We start from the raw sequence: 27,590 nt of genomic DNA, 5'->3' as shown, positions 1-27,590 counted from the left end.
CCGACCTAAATTCGACTAAATTCGAACCGCCGACCTTCTGATCGGCAAGCCCAAGAGGCTCAGTGGTTTAGACCACAGTGCCACCCGCGTCCCTCTTTCCCCCTGACGTGGGTGGCACTGTGGTCTAAACCACTGAGCCTATTTTAATCCTCATGACATGGTGAGCTCCCATTGCTCTGTCCCAGCTCCTGCCAACCTAGCAGTTCGAAAGCACGCCAGTGCAAGTAGATAAACAGGTACCACTGCGGCGGGAAGGTAAACAGCGTTTCTGTGCACTCTGGTTTCCGTCAGGGCATTATGCTGTGCCAGAAGCGGTTTAGTCCTGTTGGCCACATGAACCAGAAAGCTGTCTGTGGACAAACGCCGGCTCCCTCGGTCTGAAAGCGAGATGAGCGCTGCAACCCCATAGTCACCTTTGATTGGACTTAACCGTTCAGGGGCCCTTTACCTTTTACCTTAGATGGTGTTTGCTGTGGTCTGTGCAACATCACCCAGCAGCAACGGAGGAGGGTGGCAAAATCTTGAAAAGGCATGCTCTCTGGTAGGCATAAGAAAGGAGGAAGCATATGCCTTCCTTTAAGTGGAAATTGCCAACTTGCCAGCACAGCATGAGGATGCAGAATCAGGAGCTGGCTTCCTCTTTGCTTTCTTCTCATCACCACGGAAATTAGATTTGGGGTTTCCGGGCCCCCGGGGGTGATAGATCTGAGTTAGAGCGCTGTGATCCCTGCCCCACCTCTCAATGCCTCCGTCCCACTTGGCTTTATGCAAATGCCGACCATTTGTTTTAAGTTCCGCGTACTAAACGAACTGAGATTTCTTCTAAATGGAGTGTCAGCTGTACTAATTTATTTGGGTCACATTTGTTTCCTGCGCTGCTCCTTGCCCCCAAGCCCTTGGTTGCTTGATGGATATTCTATAGAAGCAGATAAATTATATTCAGAGGCCTCTGCTAGAAAACTTTACCCATCAAGGTGGCTAGGACTTGGCCAAAACAAGGTCATGGGGGAGGAGGGCTTAGGGACAATTAAATGGGGAAAGAAGGGGAAGCCAAGCTCTCCCATCTATATACCAGGGAACTGAATGGGCGGTGTATGATTCAGAAAGGGCCCTTTTGGAACCCGAAATGTTCTAGTAATTCAATCCACTTTTCCTGTTTCCAATCCAGTGGGTGGAAGGACATGAAGCCCAAAGTGATGTCTTTTGGGAGCCATTATGGTCAGCAGACTAGGAAACTAAATGATCTGACCCATCCTTTATTCCAGGGGTGATGAACCTCTGACCATGGGCCAGTTGTGGCTCACCGGGAATCCCAATTTGGCCTGCAAGTCCATTCCCCTTGAAACCACGCCCATCCACCCCACATCTGACATCATATGTGATTTCAGGTGTGGGGTGGATGTATCTTTGAAGGAGCTTAAAGTGAGCTCCTAAGTGTCCCCTTTGCTGGAGCTGGGCACCCTCCCACTGCCCAGTATCATGGGCCAGGAGCCAGCTTCACCTGCTGAACGGCAGCCTGAAGGGGGAGAAGGCAGAGTGACTCCATCTGCAGCTGACCAGCCTTCCAAGATACAGGAGAAGGCGCTGATGAGAACCAGCTGGCTTCAGCCTTCTTCAGCAGAGCTTCCAGCAGCAGTCAGGTGCTGGAAACAACAATTGTAGTTCCTGGCCCTGCCTTGTTGCTCATCTTGACCCTTGATCTTCGGGTTTCCTGACCTCTGGACCGTCTGACCACATGGTTTGCTGTCCCCGCAACCCTAGGACTGGACTTGACTTTGGATGCTGACTCTGCCTCCAGGCAAATTCCCTCTAAGAGACTCTTCTGGTTGGCTGGTCTCCCACTCCCCTAAGCTCTGCATGTTGTTGCTCAGCAACAAGACCACGACACCCACCGGCTGAGGAACAGAGAGGCCATGCCTTGCTCTGAGAGCAGGGAGCAGTTTCCTCCTGCACAAGCCCCATTTGAGGCTCACACAGCAGAATCCCTTGCTGGGAGGAAATGTCCCATTTGCTAAACAGTAGGGACAGGGGCAGGAGTGCAACTTGGGTTTCCCACTTGGAGCACTTGCATGTTTTGGGCTAGCCCGGAATGCATGAAAGCTAGCGGACAGGTGAGCGGGTGGGAAAGATGTTTCCAGGATGCTATGCTTGCTTGGGTACTCTCAAACTCCCCCCCAAACCCCCCTGCCTTTCAGCAGATGCTGGAGGCTTTGCCACTGTGTCTGGTGCTGCAGAGGTCCTCCTCCCTGCTTGCAGCCCCACCCCCTTCCTTCCTTGCCCAACCCCAAATCAAAGTTGTACTTGGGATACAGGACGCTTCTGAGATGGGAAAGGTAGGTGGTCACCCAGAGGGGTAATAAGGAACATTGTTGTGGTAGTTGTAGTCGGGACACACTTTCTGCACGAGCCTGTAGTCTATGCTGTAGAAGGTGATATAGATACAGATGACCTTGAAGGGCTTGGAGCAAACCCAGGAGACCTGGCTCTGCGTGTGGTTCAGGAAGCAGGTTTTGGAAGGGTCATAAGTGCACAGGGTGGTCTTCTTGGCTTTGTCCACTTTCTCGTACTCCACCCGGCAGTTGAAGATCTTGGATTCTTTGGCCTCGATGAAGATCTGCTGTTCGAGGTCAAACTCCACAGCTTTGTTGGGGGGCACCAGGCTGACGGAGATGTTCCCCTGCCCGGTGGAGTTGTGCCGGAAGAAGACGTTGACCGTCCCGTTCCCGTGGTCGACCACTTTCCCTGTGATCAAGAGGTTCAGCTTTACCGTCTTAATGTTGGAGTAGAAATCACCCCAGCCAAATATTTTCTTGAGCCGGCCGGGGTTGCCGACGGAGTCCCTCCGGCCGCGGGGCTGCACACCCTGGCTGTGCTTGGACAAGCTCTCTAAGACGTCCCAAAACTCTTGGGCGTTGTTGGAGGCCAACTCCAGGAGACTGGTGTTCTGGAAGTGAGATTGGGCTGCAGAAGGTTTCAAGGAGAGCTGGCCTTTTTTCTTTTGTACCCGGGATCTTGGTTGCTCTTTGGGTGACTTCCCACTTTCCTCCTCCTCTTCCTCTGTTGCCTCGTCTTGGCCACAAATCACCTGCGTGGAACAAGATGAGATCATGATGTCCTAAAGCACTGCCTTTTCTTATGGTTGTTGTTGTTTGACTTACCCCCTCCCCTGCCTTCCTTCATGGCAGTGGTTCTCAACCTTCCTAATGCCGCAACCCTTTAATACAGTTCCTTATGTCGTGGTGACCCCCAATCATAAAATTATTTTCGTTGCTACCGTATTTTTCGCTCTATAAGATGCACTTTTTCCCTCCTAAAAAGTAAGGGGAAATGTGTGTGCGTCTTATGGAGTGAATGCAGGCTGTGCGGCTAAGCCAGAAGCCAGAACAGCGAGAGGGATCGCTGCGCAGTGCTTCCTTTTGCTGTTCTAGCTTCTGGGATAGCCCCTCAGTCCCTTCCCCCAACTCCCGGAAAAGCCTCCAAGAGCCGCGCTCCCTTTAAAGAATATTTTTTCCCTTGCATTCCCCCTCTAAAATCTAGGTGCGTCTTATGGTCAGATGCATCTTATGGAGTGAAAAATACAGTACTTCATAACTGTAATTTTGCTACTGCTATGAATCGTAATTTAAATATCTGATATGCGGGATGTATTTTCATTGTTACAAATTGAATATAATTAAAGCATAGTGATTAATCACAAAAACAATATGTAGTATATGTATATATATATATATTTCGTGGCGTGGGCACCGTTCCCCCCCGCTGACATTTCTGCCCCCTCCCTCACCACAGTGGAACCTCCTCCTCCTCCCAGTGTAGCAAATCGCCGGCCAATCGCCTGCTAAGGTTTGAGGCCCTGGCCAATTGGCGAGCGGCGGCTGAGCGTGGCCGAGAGGAGGAAGGGGGCTGGGCTGAGCTGGCCGAGCACATTTCCAGCAGTCCCTCATCGGAGCAAGCTGTTTGTCGCCGCTGCTCATGCTGCCGCCGCTCTGCTAAGCGTGGCTCCTGTGCCTGCCCTTGCAAGCAGCAGAGGCTGTCATTGTTGGAGGAACCCACCCCCCAAAAAGCTTGCTGACCCCTGGTCTTAGGCGACCCCTGTGAAAGGGTCATTCAACCCCCAAAGGGGTCGCGACCCACAGGTTGAGAACCGCTGCTGTATGGGCTTGTGGGCACCTTTGGCTATTTGAAAATCTGTTGTGGGCATCACCGCAATCTGCTGCAGCGGCCTGGCTAGTTGCTGTGGTATGTAACATCACTGAATAAGCAGTCAAATACAACATTTCCTGTTTGTCTAGAGTGGACACGCAGGGGGATGTTGCTCTAGCCAGGAGGACTTCCTGTCACACCTGATCTGGAGCATCCTCCCCCTGTGTGTGACCAGGGAGATGGGTGTGACGCTGGCAGACTAGGGGCTAGTCACGCAGCCATCTTCCTCTTGACTCTCTTGACTTTCTTGACGCCTTTTGCTGTCTGCTGGCTCTCAGCCAGCAGCACACGGGCTCATCCCTCACAGAGGATGAGCCTACACTTTTCTCTATAACTGTTACTACAAGCTAAAGCACTGCCTTCAGGACCATACTGTGAACTGGATGTAAGTAACAGTCATTACTTTTAAAAGAAGACTGTTGTGTCATTAATTTTTTTAAGAGGGAACTAAAGGGGATTTACCATGACAAGCCAGGCTGGATTGCTTAACTCAAATGATTCTCACGAATCCATCCACTAGTTTCATGCAATGTACAAGGGAATGTGCTCTGCTACAAGCTCACTAGCGTGAGAGAGGAAGGATAATATTTAATCAATATATCCTCTCCTCCTATCCACAACATTCCCACAGTTGCAAAACACTAGTAGCTTGCCTGAGTACAAAGAGGCCTGCCGTCTCATTTGAAGTGACAATTTTCTGTCACCAGAACACTCAGAAGGCAAAAATTAATTTCTCCAAATCAGCTCTAAGTAAATTCACTCCCCTGGTTTCTCTCTCTCCATTGGCTGGAATGACCCTCAGAATACTTGTGCGCTCTCTTGCACATGTTCATGCTTTCACATGCACCCCCACATCTGTCCAATCACAAGCATGCACCCAAAATATCCAACACACACTCTTTTCTGCTCCTCCTTCCTCCCATTGCCCCAACCAACGTCCTTTTGCTCCCCCAAATCCCCATCCACCCTGTTTTCTGCTCTCCTCCCATGACTCTAGCTTCACCCTTTCCCTCTCTGCCATGTTGCTTTCACATCCACCTTGCACCACCCACCCCATTCCTGCCCCTCTGTGCTCCAGAACCTTCCCTCTTCCAATCCACAAACACGCAGCCACAACCAGCCTTCTCTCTCTGCCCTCCAGCCAGTCGAAAGGTCTGCTGCGGTCCAGTCCGAATGGAAGTGGACGTGTGCAACAGAGACCTTTGAGCAGCCCAAGGAGACCACTGTGCATGGCATTTTCCTTGGTTATCTGATGTGGAGGGAAGCAGATGGCCAAGTGGGCACTATGGCAACCCTCTGGGCTAAGCTGGTTCTCATGGGCACTTCCTTGGTGAATGCAGATAATGGGTTATCTAGATCAGGCACCCCAACCTTCAGCCCTCCAGATGTTTTGGACTTCAATTCCCATCATCCCTGACCACTGGTCCTGTTAGCTAGGGATCATGGGAGTTGTAGGCCAAAACATCTGGAGGGCTGCAGGTTGGGGATGCTTGATCTAGAGGATTTGCCTCATTGAGGTGCAGTGGGCTTTTGCTTTCCAGCTGTATATGGAAACTTTCTTGAATGGCCTTTTTACACATGTAGAAAGATGTTGAGCAACTGACAGTGAAAGTTTGGGCTGTACCTTGTGAGCGATTGATGTATATTAATGAATCGGCAAGTTTAAACTCCTAAGTTCAGGAATACTGAATATATATATATATATATATATATATATATATATATATATATATATTGGTACCTCTGGTTATGTACTTAATTCGTTCTAGAGGTCCATTCTTAACCTGAAACTGTTCTTAACCTGAGGTAGCACTTTAGCTAATTGGGCCTCCTGCTGCCGCTGCGCTGCTGCTGTGCGATTTCTGTTCTTAACCTGAAGCAAAGTTCTTAACCCAAGGTACTATTTCTGGGTTAGCAGAGTCTATAACCTGAAGCGTATGTAACCTGAAGTGTATGTAACCCAAGGTAAAGGTAAAGGGACCCCTGACCATTATGTCCAGTCGTGACCGACTCTGGGGTTGCGGCGTTCATTTTGCTTTACTGGCTGAGGGAGCCGGCGTACAGCTTTGAGGTCATGTGGCGAACCAGAGCAGCACACGGAAACGCCGTTTACCTTCCCCCCGGAGAAGTACCTATTTATCTACTTGCACTTTGACGTGCTTTCGAACTGCTAGGTTGGCAGGAGCAGGGACCGAGCAATGGGAGCTCACCCTGTGGCGGGGATTAGAACCGCTGACCTTCTGATCGGCAAGTCCTAGGCTCTGTGGTTTAACCCACAGCGCCACCCATGTCCCAGCCTGAGGTACCACTGTATATAGGCAGACAGGTCCCTGCCTCAAGAAACGTACAAAAGGGAGAGCTAAAGGACATGGAAGAACAGTTAGCAAGTGAGTCGAACCTACCTAGACTTCACTTTGGATGGGAGATGGAAGACTGTGCTAAAAGTTGTATAAAATGCATTTGGAAAGAGACATTAGGATAAACTATGGTTTATTGTGTTGGGAATGAGCCTGGCCTTGCTAAAAGCTTGTATGCTCTTCCCTTCCCCCTCCCCCACCCGACACCACATCCAATTAACCACAGTTTTAGCCTAACCCACCTCACAGGCTTGTTGTGGAGATTAATTGCGGCTGAGAGGCGGTGACCGGCCCAAAGTAACCTGGTGAACTTCATGGCTGAGTGGGGGGCTTGAACCCTGGTGTTTTTCAGGGTGAAACAACTGTGGCCTCTTTTCAAGCAGTAATAATAATAATAATAATAATAATAATAATAATAATAATGGTCAATGGTCCCCCACCCATCTGACTGGGTTGCCCCAGCCACTCTGGGTGACACTTTTCTGAAGCTCAGCAAGACAACTTGGAAGATGCTTAGTGAAACAATAAGCAGCAACCTCCCTTTAAAAAAATAAAATAAAATAAATAAAGCTTACATCCTCCTCTCTATGGATATGTCTCTCTGCTTTTATCTTTTAAAGCTGCTCCTTTGGCTTTGACGTATCACTGCAGTCGGGCACAGCCCACCCTCCACGTTGTAAAGGGAAAGGAAGCATTCCCTCTGACGGCGGATCGCGACTTTTGTTTATTGAATTGTCACAGTTAAGAGAAACGGCCTCTTTCCTCAGACAGGCGCACCACTGAGCTTTTGCCACAGGCGCGCTAACATTTATTCAATTAATCAGTAAAAGGCCAGGCAGTTAATTGATTGAAAGACCTCTAATAGCTTGACGGCTCCAGTGAATGGTTTGAAAGCTGAGAAGCGACAGAAATAATGGGTCGCGCCGCGTGTCATAAACCACTGCTGGTGGCCACAGTCATGCCATACATTTAAAACAGTGCCACAGTCATGGCTTGCCCCAAAGAATTCTGGGAGCTGTGGTTTGTTAAGGGGGCCAAAAGTTGTTCGGAGGACACCCCCACATCCCCTCACAGAAATAACAATTCGCAGAGTGGCTTAGGAATCAACATTTTTCCCACAGGGAATTCTGTGAACTGTAGTTCTGTGAGGGGAACAGGGGGTCTCCTAACAGCTCTGAGCACCCTTAACAACATACAAATCTCATAAATCTTTGGGAGAAGTCGCGACTCTTTAAAGTGCTTAGCGTAGCGCTTTAAATGTGGCTCTGCTTTGCTGATTCATATTCCTTTTTGCACTTGAAGTAGGTGTCTCATTAGGCTAGAGAGTCCAGCCTCAGCAATTGGGGGTTCCTGGTTCAACTCCCAGAGTTTTAGCGGGTTCTGCTGTTTTAGGTCATTTTACTCCCAGTACTCAGATATCTTTGGGGTTAGCCATGACTGTTTAAAGCGGCATGGTACCGCTTTAAATGTATGACGTGAATGTTGCTCATGGAATAATAATAATAATAATAATAATAATAATAATAATAATAATAATAATAATTTATTTATACCCCGCCCATCTGGCTGAGTTTCCCCAGCCACTCTGGGCGGCTCCCAATCGAGTGTTAAAAACAATACAGCATTAAATATTAAAAACTTCCCTAAACAGGGCTGCCTTCAGATGTCTTTAAAAAATAGGATAGCTGCTTATAATATAATAAAATAATAATAATAATTTATTTGTACCCCGCCCACTCTGGGCGGCTTCCAACAAAGACAAAAAATACACTTATTTCCTTGACATCTGACGGGAGGGCGTCCCACAGGGCGGGCACCACTACCGAGAAGGCCCTCTGTCTGGTTCCCTGTAACCTCACTTCTCACAATGAGGGAACAGCCAGAGGGTCCTTGGCGCTGTACCTCAGTGTCCGGGCTGAATGATGGGAGTGGAATGGCAATCACCATCATCCTTGGAGTTCAGGAGTGTGTTTTCTGAAGAGCAAACTGGAGGGCAAGAGGACACACACACCCTAGATAATGGTGCCGTTGAAATCCTTTCAAATTTACTTTGGGAATGGCCATGGGAACTCATTAAAGCCAGAGTGGTTCCTTGATTGCGTAATGCGTTATATCCAACAACATTCAACCCAAAGCAGAGCTGTTGAAATCTGTGGCCCTAAAGCTCATCAGCAAAATGGCTCTACTTTGACTAGAACTAACATTGGATACAACCCACTGAACTTCATGAAGACTAGCTTAGGTCAATTCATCTCAATGGGCCTACACTGAATAGAACCCAATGGATGTGGGGCCACAGCCTCCCCAAGACATTTTGCTGCCCAAGCAGCTGGATTTGCCTTCTTATGTCAATAGAATAATAATAATAATTTACTGGATTTCTTACTTGCCCTTCACCATAAGGTATTGAAGTATAATACTAAAAACATCAGTTAAAACAATTTGCAATCAGACAAATAGGGTAAGTCCCTACACACACACAGAGAGAGAGAGAGAGAGAGAGAGAAAGAGAGGGAGGGAGGGAGAAAATATTTCTATGTATATATGCACCCAAGGCCAGATGAATTACTTCAATGCCTGAGGTGGAAAAGCCCACAAGCGCCTCTCCTCAGGAGTAAAAATATCGCCATAATAAATTAAACAACTATCAATTTGCTGCCTTTTCTGATGACTAAAATTATCTGCCAGAAACAGCTGTCTTGCTCTGCCTTAATGGTTTAGTTGTTAGGAAGTGTCCACAAATAGCCCCCCCCCCCAAAAAAAGTATGGCGTATTTTGAATGGCCATCCAACTGTATCAAGGTGGGTTGAGTATCCAACCCACAAATAAATCCACAGGATTAAAAAAAAAACCTGTCTAACCCTCAGCCCATATAAGCACCCAACCACACTGTGTTTAACATATTCCAATGACTATTTTTGAAATTCAATAAGGCTACCCTAAAGGAACCACTCTGTTTCAATGGCTGTTCTTTCCTGTTCATTTTAGTATGTCCCAAGAAAGGGTGTAATGATAATGATAATAATAATAATAATAATAATAATAATAATAATAATAATAATAATTTAATTATACCCTGCCCTTCCTGGCCAGAGTTGGCTCAGGGCAGCTAACACCAATAAAATAAAATCACAGTAAAAACAATAGGGGGAAAAGAGAGGGAGGAAAAAAACCACCAATTTAAAATACAGGTTAAAATGCAATTTAAAATGCAGCCTCATTTTAAAATAGCTGATAAATCAAGACCATAAGGGGAGGGAAACATAAGGGTCAGACCAAGTACAGACCAAAGGCCAGGCGGAACAGCTCTGTCTTGCAGGCCCTGCGGAAAGATGTCAAGTCCCACAAGGCCCTAGTCTCTTGTGACAGAGCGTTCCACCATGCATGTGATTGTGAATCCTCTTCTGAACAGGGCTCAATATGAGCAGCCTCAGGGTGTGTTCAGGGTCAGCCTCTCATCCCTAAAACTTGTAAAGAGATTAGTGTACTTTGGACATGTTCAATATCACTTATCAGCCAAAACATGCACACCCTAAAATGATGTACAAGCCCCAGGTATCTTCAAGGTCCTCTACCTCCATTGCTGTACATTGGTACCCACAGGTTACAGACACTTCAGTTTATAGACGCTTCAGGTTACAGACTCCGCTAACCCAGAAATAGTACCTCAGGTTAAGAACTTTGCTTCAGGATGAGAACAGAAATTGCACGGTGGCAGGAGGCTCCATTAGCTAAAGTGGTATTTCTGGTTAAGAACAGTTTCAGGGTCCTCCGGAATGAATAAAGTTCTTAAACCGAGGTACCACTGTATAATCCTGGTGGAAAATGGTTCTGTCTATGATTCTGTTTCCATATGATCTTTTTAATTATTTTATTACTAGAAGCAGTCGGTTCAGGATCAATACTAGGGCTAAGGTAAACGTTCAGTTTTGTTTGTGTTTTAATGAGAAACTGCCTAATTCACATGCTCAAACCAGTACGTGAACCAAAACAGCAATCCTTTCACAAATTCACACTTCTCCGACTTTTGCAATGCAGTTCTCCAGCCAAGCAATGTGTACATAATGCATACAGTTAAAGGAAAGTGTACATAGAAGTGCATAAATTCACAAAAACAATTTCCAAAAATGTATTATATTAAATTGCTTGTAAAAAATATCGGCGGGGGGTGGGGGGATGCAGCAGTATGCTTATAAATTATCATTAGGATTTTACCAAACGAATTGTGGCAGAAATATGAACTGCATTTAAGAACAATGAGAAACTGAAAGAAACCAAAATGGTTTGATCCATTCCCATACTGAACTAAACAGAATGAAACCATGGGATCTTTAGAAACCTGGAAGTTCAGTTCCATATGCACTGAGAAATAAGAGCGCATTTAGCTCCTTCTGGGATTTTACAAACTGCACCTGAGTGTGGAGAGTATTTAACTTAGTCACTGCACTTTATTTGCCTTATCTGTTGAGCTGGAAAAGGCATTGCAGTCTCTGGTGTTTTGCCCTTGCAGCAGGTTTGGCAGGAAGAACCTCTTAGTCTTAGTGTCTATCCCCCCACCAGGTTTAGTTTCAAGGACATACCCTCCCACCCGCCAAGAGCTGGTGTAGGGGCTAGGAGATTGAGCTGGGAATCTGGAAGTTCCTGGTTTGACTCTTGCCTTTTCTACGAACTCACCAGGGTTGTCTTCCGCAATCTCCCCTCTTTCCCTCCCAGTCTCAGTCCTACCATCTGCAACTGGGCGGAGAGGGAAGGATAATAGAGTCTCACCTTATAGCAGAGACATACCTCACCATTCCTGACTGCGGACCACATTTATTGGGTGAAGGGAAGACCAAATACCATCTGGAGGGCTACAGATTCTCCACCCCAACCACCTTCCTAGCATGGATGCTGTAAGATTACAATTTGAATACAGTTGTACCTTGGAAGTCAAACAGAATCCGTTCCGCAAGTCTGTTGGACTTCCAAAACATTTGAAAACCAAAGCGCGGCTTCCGATTGGCTGCAGGAAGCTCCTGCAATCAATTGGAAGCCGCGGAAGCCCGGCCGGATGTTTGGCTTCCAAAAATAGTTCGCAAACCGGAACGGTCACCTCCAGGTTTGTGGTATTCGGGAGCTAAAACGTTCGAGAGTTAAGCTGTTCGAAAATCAAGGTAGGACTGTACCAGAAATTGCTATACAATGCTAAGTATTATTGTATGGAGGTTCTGCACAAGAAAGCAAGGTTGGTAGACTGCCTGGAGCCCCAAACCTCCCTTTCTCCAGGGCTGCAAATAAACCACACACGTAAATCACATTCAAAGCACCCCCTTAAAAGAAAAAGATTCACATGAACTGTCGTTTACCCCCCACAGAACTACAATTCCCAGCACCTTCCACAAATTGCAGTTCCCAGGATACTCCTGGGGAAGATGGGCTATAAATGTGTTATGTGCAAGAAGCCTAAATTAATAAATCAAGCTCTGTATATTTTTTGTTTGTTTAGTCGTTTAGTCGTGTCCGACTCTTTGTGACCCCATGGACCAGAGCACGCCAGGCATTCCTGTCTTCCACGGCCTCCCGCAGTTTGGTCAAACTCATGCTGGTAGCTTCGAGAACACTGTCCAGCCATCTCCTTGTGCCCTCCATCTTTCCCAACATCAGGGGCTTTTCCAGGGAGTCTTCTCTTCTCATGAGGTGGCCAAAGTATTGGAGCCTCAGCTTCATGATCTGTCCTTCCAGTGAGCACTCAGGGCTGATTTCCTTCAGAATGGATAGGTTTGATCTTCTTGCAGTCCATGGGACTCTCAAGAGTCTCCTCCAGCACCATAATTCAAAAGCATCAATTCTTCGGCGATCAGCCTTCTTTATGGTCCAGCTCTCACTTGCATACATCACTACTGGGAAAACCATAGCTTTAACTATACGGACCTTTGTTGGCAAGTTGATGTCTCTACTTTTTAAGATGCTGTCTAGGTTTGTCATTGCTTTTCTCTCAAGAAGCAGGCGTCTTTTAATTTCGTGGCTGCTGTCACCATCTGCAGTGATCATGGAGCCCAAGAAAGTAAAATCTCTCACTGCCTCCATTTCCCCCCCCCTTCTATTTGCCAGGAGGTGATGGGACCAGTGGCCATGATCTTCGTTAGATTGGGCCAAAGAGGCAGTGACTGGCCCAAGATTACCCAGTGAGCTTCATGGCTGAGTGGGGATTTGAACCCTGCTCTCACAGCTCTTACTCTGACACTCTAACCACTACACCACACTGGCTCTCACATGTAGTAACGCTGAGTGTATTTCTTATGGTAAATGTTGACATTTACCAGTTGTGGGATTTTCGGTTGTTTTTGAGAAGCCACCAGGCAGGTTTGTCCCATTGCAAATGTGCATAGAAGCAACACACAGAGGAAAGAGCATGAACATACCTTCGCTGCAGCCTCAACATGTAACTTCTGTGCCTCAGTCCTATACTGTAGTCGGAACAGAGTCTTCCTGTGTACGAGTTGTACACAGTATGCAATTTCTCCCGACTGGTGGCTGCAGTGTCTCCACATGTTGCTACTGTGTGCAGATGTTTGCACGATAAGGGCTGCGCAGTTAGGAATTTATTGCTATTTACTGGTAAGTCTCAAGGACAAGCCAGTGCCCTTGGTAAGGGACCAAATTTCATCACCATCATCATCTAAACCAGTAAAAGATGACCAGTTTAGAAAGAGGATGAAAGAAAAGGATCAATACTCATCAAGAGGGTTCTGACACTTCCCAGTTGGCTTTTCAAAGTCTTTTTAACATTGATGTTTAAAACAGAGATGGCATACCCTTCCCATTTGACATTTACTGTACCGTATACATCTGAAGACATTTGCCTGCCTGGAATGGAACTCAAATAGGACACACACACACACACACACACACACACACACACACACTAACGCCAACACTTTAAAAAGGCTCATTGCACCGATTCAGATTCCTCTTCTATGTCACCACCCCCTCTGGTGAAAATGTCTTCGATTTTCTGCCTGGTGGGACCACCTGCCTGGTTTTCTTTTAACAGAGTAAATATATATATATAGGGAAAAGAAAACGTAAAACATTGCAAATATTCAAATAGTCTCATCTGAGAGGTTTTGTTCCAGAACCGATATATTGTAAAGTTATGCGAAATGTGCCCCATGGCCAGCTGCCCCCTAACATCTCCCAACTGGTATATATTTTATCTTAATGCCATACAGTGGTACCTCAGGTTAAGAACTTAATTCGTTCTGGAGGTCCGTTCTTAACCTGAAACTGTTCTTAACCTGAAGCATATGTAACCTGAGGTACCACTGTACTAGGTTACACTAGTCCATCCAGCCCTATACTGTCCGTCCTGACTGGGGTTGGCTGCAGCTCTGTAGGGACCCAGGAAGAGGTTCATTTCCCATGACCTTTTCATTTTAACTGGAGACTCGGCAGATTGAACCTGAGACCTTCTTCAGATAAAGAAGGTGCTCTGCTACTGAACTGTGCTTTCTCTCCATCCATCCATTCGTTATTAAATTTATACCTCACCTTTGCTGCAAGGATCTCAAGTTGCCATGCATAGTTTTCCTCCTAATAAGACCTGTACCAACAGTTGGCACTTCCAGGAGGCTGGGAAAGAGACCTGCCACCATTGCTCTCCCTGACATTAGTCTTTTGGTGCTGTGTCAGCCACCTCTGGGAAACTGTAATACATGGGTAGGCAAACTAAGGCCCGGATCTGGCCCAATCGCCTTCTAAATCCGGCCCGCTGATGGTCCGGGAATCAGCATGTTTTTACATGAGTAGAATGTGTCCTTTTATTTAAAATGCACCTCTGGGTTATTTGTGGGGCATAGGAATTTATTCATTTCCCCTCAAAAAATATAGTCCGGCCCTCCACAAGGTCTGAGGGACAGTGGACCGGCCCCCTGCTGAAAAAGTTTGCTGACCCCTGCTGTAATATGTCATCTAACATCCCCTCCTCGAATTGCATTTACGCCAGGCTCCTTGGAGTGCAGGAAGACCAGGATCAGAAACTTTATTGTCTGCAAACTTTATTATATTGGTTTTATTTTTTCCCCTAATATTGACTTTATTCTGCATTTGCTGAATTGTTGGTTTTTGTTACTTTGAATCGGCTGACCTGTTTTGTATTTTTTTTGTATATTTGTATTTCCTCTGCTCTCTAGATGTTTTGAACGCTTGGGCGCAGCTCGTTGCGGAAAAGCGGTGTTATGTACTGAGTTGAATAGGATCCAAACTGCAGCAGTCTGATTGGTCCTAGAACAATAGGATCCAAAAGGCAGCAGTCTGATTGGTCCTAGAACAATAGGATTCAGAATGCAGCAGTCTGATTGGTCCTAGAACAATGCAGCAGTATGATTGGTTGGCAGGATCCACCCAATCATGCTCCAGATAGAAGTGAATCCACAACCTGATTGGCTTACAGTAGAATTCTGGAATTAGCCAATCATGTGCAGCCCATTGTGTAAATAATGTATATAAAGCAGATACTTTGAGGGGACTTTCATTCATTCCTCCTCACCACTATGAGCTGAATAAAGAGCATGAAATCACTTTGCGACTCTGAGTATATTTCACTGGCGACGAAGGTGGGATCCCGCTGAGCTGACTGCCACACACAGCACCGCAGCACCGCCACCTGCCGCACCGCTGCCTCGCACCGTGTATCCAGGCTTCAGCTCCGGGACACAAGGAACTCAGAATGGCAACCGACAGCAGCTTCTCGCCGTTCAACCCAGCATCTGGAGACTGGGAAGCGTACGCCTCCCGTTTCACCTTCCTCCTAGAAGCCAAAGGGGTCACCGAGGAAGAAGACGCCAAGAAGAGGGCAATATTCTTCAGCGTCTGTGGAGAGGAGACGTTTGAAATCGCCCGGGCTCTCCTTGCGCCTGAAGACGTTGCTACTGTTCCATACAAAACAATAATGGAACAGCTGAAGGGGCACTTTTCGCCACAGCCCTCAGTGGTGGCTCGTCGAAATGCCTTCTACGCAAAGAGGCAAGCCCCTGGGGAAACCATAACTGGGTTTGTGACCTCTCTCCGCCAAGCTGCCCGGTTCTGCAACTTCTCAGAGCTGGAGAACATGCTTCGTGACCGCCTCGTCGGTGGCCTGAAGGATGAGAAGCTGCAACGACGCCTCTACGCTAAGAAGGACCTAACGTTCCAGGTCGCTCTGGAGGAGGCCCTGGCAACGGAAGCTGCCGAGAGGTCGACGCAAGAGGCACGGCCGAGCCAGCCGTCCCAACAGAGGGTCCACCATGAAGACCTCACCGACGACTCAGGATCTGACAAGGAGGAGGTGCACCGAGTACAGCAGCGCACTCAAGCAGCCCACATACCACAGCTGCCTCGACGAGAAGGAGGGAACTGCGCAAGCTGCGGGGAAAGTCACGAGAGGAGGACCTGCTGTTTCCGCAATGCAGAGTGCAGGCAGTGCAGAAAATTGGGACACATCGCCCGGGTGTGTCGAGCTCGGCCCGCCCGACGCCAGGCATCAGATGACCAATCCAAGAGCCCCAGGTCCCGGGGCCCAACGCACCAAGGCAACTCGACGGAGCTCACGGACTTCCAGGTATACCAGTTGCCCCACCCCAACGTAGAGAAAATTTATGTAGAGGTACAGATAGAGGGGGCCCCATGCCGCATGGAGCTTGACACGGGTTCAACTCTATCCATAATCTCGGCAAGGACCTTAAGGAAACTGTGTCCTACTGGGGGTCCCAAACTCAGGCCGGCCCCATTCACCCTCCGGGACTTCCAGAAACGTAAGGTCCCCACAATGGGGGTGGGGACCTTCAGGGTGCAATACCGAGGGCGGACGCGGCAACTGGACTTGCTTGTGGTCAAGGGCCCCTACATTAGCTTACTGGGATTGGCATGGTTTGGACCACTGGGGCTAGCCGTCACCGGGGTGAACCACACAAGCTTACAAGTGGACGTGGACGCCATATGCAAGGAATTTCCGGGGGTTTTCGATGGGAAATTGGGACAGTATACGGGCCCCCCCATTGCTCTACAGCTTGACCCCGCAGTACGACCAGTCAGGCTCAAGGCCCGCCGGGTCCCGTTCGCTCTGAAACCCCGTATAGACGAGGAATTGGACCGACTCGTGGAGCAAGGAGTGCTGGAGCCGGTGCCTAATGCCCCCTGGGAAACCCCAATCGTCACACCCGTCAAGCCTAATGGTTCGGTCCGCATCTGCGCAGACTACAAATGTACCATAAACAAGGCCCTCACGGCCCATGCATACCCAGTGCCAGTGGTCAGCCATGTCCTTGCCACCCTGGCTGGGTCGAAAATTTTTGGCAAGCTGGACTTGGCCCAAGCATATCAACAGCTGCCAGTAGATGAGGCCACAGCAGAGGCACAGACGATTGTGACGCACAGAGGAGCGTTCAGGGTAAAGCGGCTGCAATTTGGTGTCAGCGTGGCACCAGGCATATTCCAGAATCTAATGGACTCTCTCCTTAAAGGGATTCCTGGTGTCACCCCCTTCTTCGATGATGTGTTGATTGCCGGGCCCACACCAGAGGAGTTTGAGGACCGCCTCCGCACCGTTCTGCACCGTTTCCAGACGGCGGGTCTCAAGGTGAAGCGGGAAAAATGTCTACTAGGAGTGCCTCAGGTGGACTTTCTGGGATTTATGGTGGACGCAGAAGGGGTCCACCCAACTGGGGACAAGGTACGGGCCATTTGTGATGCCCCAGCGCCCAAGAACAAGACTGAACTTCAGGCCTTCTTGGGACTATTGAACTTTTACCATTCCTTCCTTCCCCACAAGGCGGCGGTAGCGGAGCCCCTACACAGACTCCTGGACAAGCGGGCCCCTTGGGTGTGGGGCCAGCGCCAGGAGGCCGCATTCCAGGCAGTCAAGGACTTGCTGGTCTCAAACTCGGTCTTGGCACACTTCGACGAGAAGCTGCCAGTGGTGCTAGCATGCGACGCCTCGCCCTATGGCATTGGCGCTGTCCTGGGACACCAACTCCCGGATGGAAGAGAGGTACCGGTGGCATACTTTTCCCAGACACTCAACGCAACCGAGCGGAACTACTCACAAATCGACAAGGAGGGTCTGGCAATCGTGAAGGGAGTAAAAAAATTCCATGATTTCTTGTACGGGCGGCCCTTCACCGTGGTGACTGACCACAAGCCGTTGCTTGGCTTGTTTGCCCCCGAAAAGCAGACCCCCCAAGTGCTGTCTCCTCGCGTCCTCAGGTGGTCAATTTTCCTTGCCAGCTACCAGTATGCACTGATTCACCGCCCTGGGAAGGCGATGGGCCATGCAGATGCCCTCAGCAGGCTACCACTACCGGAAACAGGCCCTGACCCAGCACCTGCACAAGAAGTTATGAGCCTGGAGCTGCTTCCTGACCGCCCCATTCAGGCACAAGAAGTTGCACACCATTCCAAGAAAGATAGGGTCATCTCCCGGGTCCTGGACTGGGTGTGGAGGGGATGGCCCAGCAGCAGCCCCGGGCCAGAATTCGCCGGCTACACAACCCGCAAACATGAACTGTCGGCCCACAAGGGGTGCCTGTTATGGGGAAGCAGGGTCGTTGTTCCCCAGCCCCTCCGCAAAAGGGTCCTCACAGCCCTACACGAGACACATCCAGGGGTAGTAAGAATGAAGGCCCTTGCCAGGAGTTATGTGTGGTGGCCGGGGATCGACGGAGAGATAGAGGCCTGGGTCAAACACTGCCAGGCCTGCCAAGAATCCCGCCCAGATCCCCCAAGGGCCCCAGTCCAGTCCTGGGAGTCCGCCCGAGCACCATGGTCACGCCTGCATGTGGACTTCGCTGGCCCCTTTCAGGGGAAAACATTCTTCATCGTGGTGGACTCCTACACCAAATGGCTGGAAGTCGCACTGGTACCGTACACTTCTACGTCCGCAGCCATCCGAGTACTACGCAGGCTGTTTGCAACCCACGGGCTCCCTGACACTCTCGTCTCAGACAACGGGACTGCATTTACGTCAGGAGAATTCCAAACCTTCACAGCACAGAACGCCATCCGCCACATCCGTTCGGCGCCATTCCACCCTGCCACCAATGGCCAAGCAGAACGCATGGTGCGGACCACCAAGGACACCCTTCGCCGCATGACGCAAGGGGATTGGGAGTACCGCCTTGCCACATTCCTTCTAGCACAGCACAGCACCCCCAGCTCAACGACTGGCCGGAGCCCCGCTGAACTACTAATGGGTCGGCGCCTTGCAATCAGATTGGACCGCCTTCACCCCGATAGAGCTCAGGATGAGGTAGTGGTGGGGGAAGGCAGGAACCCCCGGACCTTCGAGGCCCAGGACCCAGTGTACGCAAAGAATTTTGGGGCAGGCCCTGCATGGGTACCCGCCACAGTCACCAGGGTCACTGGCCCCGTGTCGTACGAGGTGCTAACAGATGGGGGGCAATGCTGGCGCCGCCACTGCGACCAGATACGGCGACGATTCCCGGGAGAAAACCAGGAGGAGGAGGACAGGTCAGGGAACAGTGGGGCAGGGAGGCCCATAGAGCAGCAGGGGCAAGCAGGAGAGGCAGAATCAGTAAATACAGAGGGGACCCGTGAGGCCGAAAGGACACCGGAACCAGAACCACGACTGAGCGAGCCGGTTGCGCCAGACCAAACAGCCCTATCACAGCCAGCATCCTTGGAACACGAGCCAGAACCTGAACCCCGGACCAGGGAACACCCCAGGCCGCAACGCACACGTCGGCCGCCGGCGTACCTCGAGGACTATGAATGCGACCTCCCGGGCAGGACTGGAACTTAGAGGGGAGGGGTGTTATGTACTGAGTTGAATAGGATCCAAACTGCAGCAGTCTGATTGGTCCTAGAACAATAGGATCCAAAAGGCAGCAGTCTGATTGGTCCTAGAACAATAGGATTCAGAATGCAGCAGTCTGATTGGTCCTAGAACAATGCAGCAGTATGATTGGTTGGCAGGATCCACCCAATCATGCTCCAGATAGAAGTGAATCCACAACCTGATTGGCTTACAGTAGAATTCTGGAATTAGCCAATCATGTGCAGCCCATTGTGTAAATAATGTATATAAAGCAGATACTTTGAGGGGACTTTCATTCATTCCTCCTCACCACTATGAGCTGAATAAAGAGCATGAAATCACTTTGCGACTCTGAGTATATTTCAAGCGGCATGCAGGGAAAATCAATCAATCAATCAATCAGAACATAAAGAAGAGCCCAGATGGATCAGGCCAGTGGCCCATCTACTCCAGCATCCTGTTCTCACAGTGTCCACCAGTGGCACCATCTTGAATAACAGATTGGAGGCGGGGCAAGTATAAGCCCCACCCTGTAGAATCAATCGCGAAGGGACCTCAGCTCTAGGAGTTGGCTCTGATGGTGGTTCCCCCAGACAGCTTTGGGAAGCCCACCAGCCCATTTTAACCCTCACATTTTAACCCTGTGAGGTGTCTTACCCAGCTGAGAGATAAGGAGCGGCTCAAGGTCACCCAGTGAGCTTCACAGCAGAGTTGGAAACTGCTCTCCCAGGCCCTAGTCCGACACTCTGACCAGTCCCCCATGCTGGTTTTCTCCGTCCAAGCTATGCACATTTATTTCACGTATTAATTGCTCACGGCAAAAGGCTCTCTAAGTGACTCACAAACAACAGTTGAGGGCATGGTTGCCACCTGTTCTGTCATACAGGATTGTCCCGTATTTCTGTGTATTGATACAGTTTAGTCCTGTATTTCAGGTCTTTTCTCTTTCTCTCCCTGCCAAGTTGGGGGATGCTCTCCCAATGCGTGTGTCTGAAAGGGTGTGAGAAAGGTCATGTATTTGAGCTCTGGGTAGCCGAGCACAGGCAGATTTACGAATTTAAGTGTGCGTCCGTGTGTGTGTTTGACAACTTCCAGAGGGGCCATCCTGTTAGGCCGCAGTCGATTGTAATAAAGGTAAAGGTAAACAGTATTTCCGTGCACTCTGGTTTCCGTCACAGTGTCCTGTTGCGCCAGAAGCGGTTTCGTCATACTGGTTACATTAAGGTTACCAGATTTTTTTCAATGAATCCAGGGACACTTTTCAACTTCAATGGATTTTGGATGGGGACTGATTTGTAAATCTGGGGACTGTTCCCCGGAAACTGAGACATCTGGTAACCTTAGGCTACATGACCCAGAAAGCTGTCTGTGGACAAACGCTGGCTCCCTCAGCCTGAAAGGAAAGTGAGCACCACAACCCCATAGTTGCCTTTGCTTGTGCATAACCATCCAGGGGTCCTTTACCTGTCTAAAGATTGTAATGGATTGCTTTGAAGTCACTTCAGCACCAGAAAGGGTAAAACAAATCACCTCCAAACCAACCCACCTTGTCCTGCATTTTGCCAGAAGAAAGATGGCAAAGCGTGTTTTCCTCATGGAGAGCACATGTTGTTGTGGGGGCCGCCAGGACACTCCAAAGTTGGGGGTGGGCTAATTGATTGTTGGCCACTGTTGCGATTGGGGCTTCCCTTGTTGTTGGGAAGAAGTTAATGTTGCCATTTGTTGATTGACAGCCAGAAATGCTAAAACTCCTTGCACGAGGCTAGGGCTTCCTCTTTTCGTCCGTGCATCGGATTGCCCATCCCCCCTCCCTAGAATTAGGGTTGTTCGCTTTGACCTTGCTATGCCTGTCATGGGGTCGTCTCCTCTTGGGGCAGGGGCCCGGTAGGAATTTTGTCCATCTGGCTGATTGGCTGGGGCCATTTGGTTTTTGCCTACTGCGTAGCAAATCGTCACAACTTGTAAGGTTGTGGTTAGGCATTGGTTTATGGTTTGGTTGGTTGAGGGGCATGGATTGGCTGTGCCTGCCCCTCTAATGCTGCTGCTGCAAGGGATTCCGTTAAAGGAATCAGGGGCTAACTATTGCTTGTCCACTCTGTCAAGGGGGCTCGGGCCACTGCAAGAGCTCCTGGCTACATTTAGGGAGGGCTGAGGGCAGCTTCCCTGCTCCGTCGCTACCCCCAAGTGTATTCCCCTTTTCTGACTTTCGCATCATGCGGAATGTCAGTCTGTCCCCCATGGTGGGGGCAGATAGTCACAACCAATGCCTAAGCAACGACTCACATTTTTGTATTTTAATAAAGTTGTGGCCAAAATAATGCCAAAAACCTTAAACAAAAATTCTGTGTGACGTGTGAGTTATTGGGGTGGCCCTGGGGACTTCGACAAGCAACCCTAATAGCATCACATAGAAACAAAACGACATTGCAATACAACCATCGCAATCACCCATAATAAACAGACGCAGCAAAACTTCTGACAGCAGAAAGCAGCTTCTCAATAGGTCACAATCCACCCAATGCCTGCTTGCCCCAACATTGGTATTGGATTGTGGGGCCTTTGGTATGCACTTCCATAAAGTTTAGTCCCCCCCCCCTCCACCCAGGTTGGGGAAGGACAGTGTGGGGGTTGGGTAAAAGTTGGCCCAGGATATTTGCAAGGTGATGTGTGCAGAAGCCTGCCGCACTGTCGTCAGGATGACTAAACGGTGGGAATGCTGTATTACTCATTCTCTCCATCTGAGCTTTGTTTTCTAATTCATTTATTTGCGGGTACGGCACAGGGCTATGCATGTCTAACCCAGGAGGTAGACCCATTGAATTCAATGGAAATTACTCCCAGGTAATTGTGTATAGGAAGAGGGGTATTTTAACAGTTTCATGCCCAAGTGAGGAGATGAAATGCTTCTCACTCTGGCACTTTTAATTGCTGCTGCAATTTAATTGCTGCTGCTTAGTTTAAAGAATTAGCTGGACTGGGAAGCTGATGGACTGGGAAGCCTTGAGATATGAAATGTTTAAAGGTAACTGTAAGAGGTATATATCTTAATTTAATTTAATTGATTTATTTCTGTCACTGACCAGAATGCAAACGTATGTATCAAATTTTGGAAAATGCATTAAAAAAATTAACTTCATTGGGGGGGGGAAAGGAACCCAACCTTTTTCTTTTTCTTAAAAAAAGCTCTGCTCAGTGTGGCCCTCCAGAAGTTGTTGGGACTACATCATCCTTTACTATTTGCCATGTTGGCTGGGGCTGATGGAAATCCAATGCCCTCAGTTTCCACAGCTGGGAAATGGGAACTATAGCTGCCAACCACATGGGGTGTCGGTTTATTTTCATGAAATAGTCCCCCCCCCAAAGAATCAATACTGCTTAACAATTATACAAAATACTATAGAATGATCAAGACCTCCCTCCCTTCATGCTTCTTTGTGTTCTGTTTGTTTCCTTTAGATGAACCAGAATACAGAATCGTAAGCGCCAGATTAAATGATAACAACTAACAGCCTTCTGGAATTAGATCACCTTTCAGGTAAGCAGATTTCAACTAAATATTGGGCAGACACGCACCATAAATTCGAAGGATGTTTGACGCACATTTAAAGCACATTACTTCCCTAAAGGACCTGGGAACTGTAGTTTGAGAAGGTTCCTGGGAATTTGAAGCTCTGTAAGGGGGGAAAGTACAGTTTCCAACTTCCCTGAAAATGTCAGGACCGTCACGAAAACCCTGCTTCTCACTTTTCCACGCGGAGCCCCAAATTCCCAAAGGGACTTCCCTTCAGTCCAACGTTTCAACGTGTTACTGGAAGTTCAGATCCGTGCATCCTTCTAACACGTCTCTTAGATCTATGCCTCCTGCTCCCCACCCCCATCCTGCCACACTCAATATGGCGCCACTTCCTGTTTTTATGAAAAAACAAGATCCGGGTCACTCCAATGCCCCGAAGAAAGTTTCCCGCTGTTTCCCCACTACTACAGGCAGCGGGCCTTCTCGACAGTGGCGCCTGCCCTGTGGAACGCCCTCCCACCAGATGTCAAAGAGAACAACAACTACCAGACTTTTAGAAGACATCTGAAGGCAGCCCTGTTTAGCGAAGCTTTTAATGTTTGATGCATTACTGTATTTTAATATTTTGTTGGAAGCCGCCCAGAGTGGCGGGGTATAAATAATAAATTATTATTATTATTATTATTACTACTACTACTACTCAGTCGGTCGGTCTCCCATCAAGAAAGTGGTGGGGAGGAGAGCAAAGTGGGCAGGGCCTGTCTGCAAGGCCACCACCATGGCTGTGAGTGAGGGGCACCAAGGGATTGCTGATCACTTGACTCCGACTTCCTTCATTCAGCTGCTGCAACTGCATCCCTGCCCCAGCCTCAGAGCAGGAAGATGCAAGGGAGTGAGCACACCGATGTATAACTTGTCCCTATTTTCTATTATTTTGCCTTTTAGTTTTTATTAATTTCCCAATTTTTTAACAGATTAACATCAAATCAATTCAAATTTAACACATATTTTAAAACACCCCCCCTTTCAAGATGCTTCTTTCCCCTCCCTCCTTCGCTGCTCACAATAAAGTACATTTCCTTAACTTCTAATACTTTCCCATCCATTTGCGCTTTCCGTTAACTGCACATGTTCAATTCCTGCTTGGACTTTTATTTAACCATTTCCCAATTGATCAAATACAGTGGTACCTCTGGTTATGTACTTAATTCGTTCTGGAGGTTCGTTCTTAACCTGAAACCATTCTTAACCTGAGGTACCACTTTAGCTAATGGGGCCTCCCGCTGCCACCGTGCGATTTCTGGTCTCATCCTGAGGTAAAGTTCTTAACCCAAGGTACGACTTCGGGGTTAGCGGAGTCTGTAACCCGAAGTGTTTGTAACCCGAAGTACCACTGTAGAGTTAATCTCTCTTTATCAACTAATACAGTTTATTAATCGTACCGTATATGTCCCTATTTTCATCTGAGGCATGCTGGAGGGTTGTGGGCTGGGAATGTCTCCCACCTGAAATTCTGGAGAGCGAATGTTAGTTGGTAGAGACGGTACTTTGCTAATTGGATTAAGGTTCAATATGAGGCAGGTAAGGTGTACAGGACAGGGAGTGGGAGGAACCAGTGGCCCTCCCCGATATGGCTGGACTACAACTCCCATCAGCCCCAAGCACCACGGCCAATGATCGAGAGCGATGGGAATTGTAGCCTAAGAATTTTGGATCACCACAATTCCTCCCCAGGGAAAAGGACACACATCACTCCCTGAGCTAGTGAGAACAGATGATACTGAACCAAATGCACCAGAAGACAAGGCAGCGTTATATGTTTATTGTAGGGATGGGGAAGCCTATAGGCCCTTTGGCTGTTGCTGAACTACAACTCCCAACATCCTTGGCCATTGGCTGTGCTTGCCGGGGCTGATGGGAGTTGTAGCTCAGCTGGAGGGCCAAAGCTTTCCAACCTCTGCTTCACCATAATAGGCAACCCACCCCTGGTGCCTGCCGACTCTGAGTTCTGTAATTAACGCAAACAAACACAACCGCCTTTTTAAGTAGGGAGGAGAGGACCGCAGAACCATCCTAATTTGATTTCTTGACATGCAGATGGATTTTTAAGTGCCCCATTGACTGGCATAGGGAGTAACCATTATTTTTTTTAAGAGAGGAAGGAAAATACATTATGAGGGGTGGGGTGGCTGGATGGGGAAGAAGCCAGGCGAGAAGCAGCCACAGCGACAAAGCCACCCAGTTCAGCCCAGCTGCCAGTCCCAATGCCCACAGTGTTTGGAGGAAGATGTGTCTGCGCCAATTCGGCAGGGATTAAGGCAGGGATTCTGCTGCCAAAGCAAACTCTGGGCTTGTTTCCCTGTGGACATGAAATGTGTGGGGTTTTCCTCCTCTCCCCTCTGTGCAGAGAACAACTAAATGTCTAGTGGGGGAGCTGGTAGGAGCTTTGAGTACCTCAAATGGCAGTGGGAAGAGTTCCTGGTATCTTCTCCAGGAGATGAGCTTTGCTACCTGTGGCCACCCACAATTCCAGTGAGATAACTTCTGTTTTTCAATGGGCTCAGAGATTAAATGGAGGGTGTGTCTGTGTCGGCACCTTTGCCGCTCCCCGTTAGAAATCAATTGTTATTCACCATTCTATGCCAACCCACCCTGCCAGGTTCTTAAATATAAACGCTTCTTGCAAAATCTCAGAATCTGTGTTTGTTTTTCTCCCAGGGGATGATAACAATGATCTAAGAAGTCACCTTTTGGGCATCCAAGCAGAGGTCTTCTCTTAGACCCTTCCTGCCAACCAAAGGGTGAGCAGTGCCTCTTGAATACACAGCTCCAGAGCCCCGGGCAAAGGATTAAACAACAACAACAACCAGAACCTTGCAGACATGCATTGGGATAGCGTGACCGGGGAAAAAAAGCCTCTTCTCTGCTTGATAGGGAAACAAAGCTTCTTAAGCCTGCTGCAGCATTTTAAAAAACCCGTGCCGTTTCCAAGGCCTGTTTTGCTAATTAGTTTTTGTAAGTTTTGGCAACCGTTTTAAACAGGGGTCAGTGGGGAACCTGCCCATCTTGCGGGGTGTGTGTGTGTGATCATTTGCTACCAGCCCAGAGTCGATTAGGTTCGGCACAGACTCTGGACCTGTGTTCAGATCCTTCCATCGTCAAGAAAGCTCACTTGGGTGACCTCAACCATCTCTTATTATTTTCTCTTCAGCTGCCTCCCTTGGTGTCCCCATTGGATTTGGGAGGAATCTTCACTCCCCTGAGTTCTGCCTTCCTCGCCCCATAAGGGATTGCCATAAGTAGAGCTAGTTTGTTTGGTGGCCTTCCAGTTTCCTTCGGGGAAACTTACTTAGGATCTGATAGCTTGCCACGGCAAGCCCTTCTCTCCCCAGGACCAAGTTGCCTGCGAATGAATATATGATACAGCCTTCTCCCCCTGTCTTGTGTGGTTTCCTTACTTGCAGCCTGGCTCGCCTACTTGAGCCAGCTAGAATTGCTTATTTATTTGGGTGGTGCAACCTGTTTGCCTCTTCAAGGTGTATGTTTGTTCCAAGGATAGCCAAATTGTCCCCCCCCCCCCTCTCTCTCTCTCTCTCCCCGTCTCTCCTCCCTGTAGTGCATTTAACTACATCCTGACATAAAGCCATAAAGCTGCTATTGAGCAGAATCCGATCCCAGAATGAGATAAAAAGTGATCAGATAGCTTTATAAGACTGTTCAAGCATTCTGAATGACTAGGTACGCTCAAATGGAGGAGTTAGGATTTATTTCTCATCTTTAAAAATCTGCGCTGTTTTGTGTTTTATTGCAGTGTATTTTTTACTGCATTCCTTGTCATATTTTTTTTTAATAACTCATTTTGAACTTTTATCGCACGTTGCCCGGAGAACTCTCCTCCGGGGTGGTTAACCAATTTAAACCAACAAGCAATGAGAGATTCAAACAGACAAGCAATTAAGGAAGAGATTTGGCAGGTGACGCTTTTCTTAACCAGGCACCTGTTTACAACCCTAGATCAGGACCTTAAAGAAAAGGAAAATGGCAACCTTAATTGATAGGCAGATGGATGGGTAGCCCTGCCTTATGGGGTTGGACTAGATGTCCTTTGGATCCCCCCATCCCAAATCTCCTGTGCCCCGACCCTGCCTGGCAAAGTTGATGCGAGGACAATTGTTAAGCCCAGGCAAAGCCCGGTGCATGCTAAGAAGTGCTACGCGGAAGCAGCAGACCGCAAAACTGCTGGAACATACTAATTTCAAGCAGCGCTTTGCACAAGCCGCCCCTTTGCTCTCAGGCACCGCCAAGGGCATGCCACTATCCTTATTCTCTCTCCCCCCACCCCGCAACCTCACCTTTCCCTTGTCCGTTGCTCACTCACCAGCAGATAGATGCTCCCTTGGATGAGGAATATGAAACAGCACCGTGTCAGCTGCATTTTCTTTTCAGCCTCTCCTCCGCCTTTCCCCTCCTCTTATCGATATCTGGCTAAATCTGTTGTGCTTCCTTGCTGCTGCTGCTGCTGCTGCTGTTTATAATCTGGCCTCTGGCTTCCTAGGATCTCCCCTTTCCAGGTTCCATCTGGCCGCCTCCTTCCAGCCAGGCATGGATGGGCAAAACAGGAAAAAAAGGAAGCAGGAACAGCCCCACTGTCTCAACCTCTGCAGTTGGAGAGCTCCATGGGGCTGCCTCCTGTCTGCTTCCCTGCTTTGCCGGAGACTCTGGCAAA

The 27,590-nt window shown here is 48.6% G+C and overlaps 1 protein-coding gene across 1 annotated transcript; it reads right to left on the bottom strand.

The window, feature by feature from the left end:
• Positions 1-400: 400 nt before the first annotated feature.
• On the bottom strand, positions 401-27,590 carry NXPH3 (neurexophilin 3). The gene is made up of 2 exons (XM_083583552.1): positions 27,243-27,590; positions 401-3,085 (listed from the first exon to the last, which is right to left on the bottom strand). Exons 1-2 carry the CDS (start codon positions 27,297-27,299, stop codon positions 2,342-2,344), a joined length of 801 nt encoding a protein of 266 aa, XP_083439678.1. The 5' UTR covers positions 27,300-27,590; the 3' UTR covers positions 401-2,341.

The sequence above is a fragment of the Podarcis filfolensis genome (genome assembly GCF_964270895.1).
Source record: "Podarcis filfolensis genome assembly, chromosome: 13".
Taxonomy (NCBI): Eukaryota; Metazoa; Chordata; class Lepidosauria; order Squamata; family Lacertidae; genus Podarcis; species Podarcis filfolensis.
This window is presented reverse-complemented; position numbering and strand designations above follow the sequence as displayed.

What these genes read in the sequence shown, in the direction of transcription:
- NXPH3 (XM_083583552.1), bottom strand. Translation starts at nt 27,299, where the DNA reads ATGCAGCTGACACGGTGCTGTTTCATATTCCTCATCCAAGGGAGCATC. An exon ending in AAGGGAGCATCTATCTGCTG is followed by an intron (nt 3,086 to 27,242) that starts GTGAGTGAGCAA and finishes TGTTCCACGCAG; the next exon opens with GTGATTTGTGGCCAAGACGA.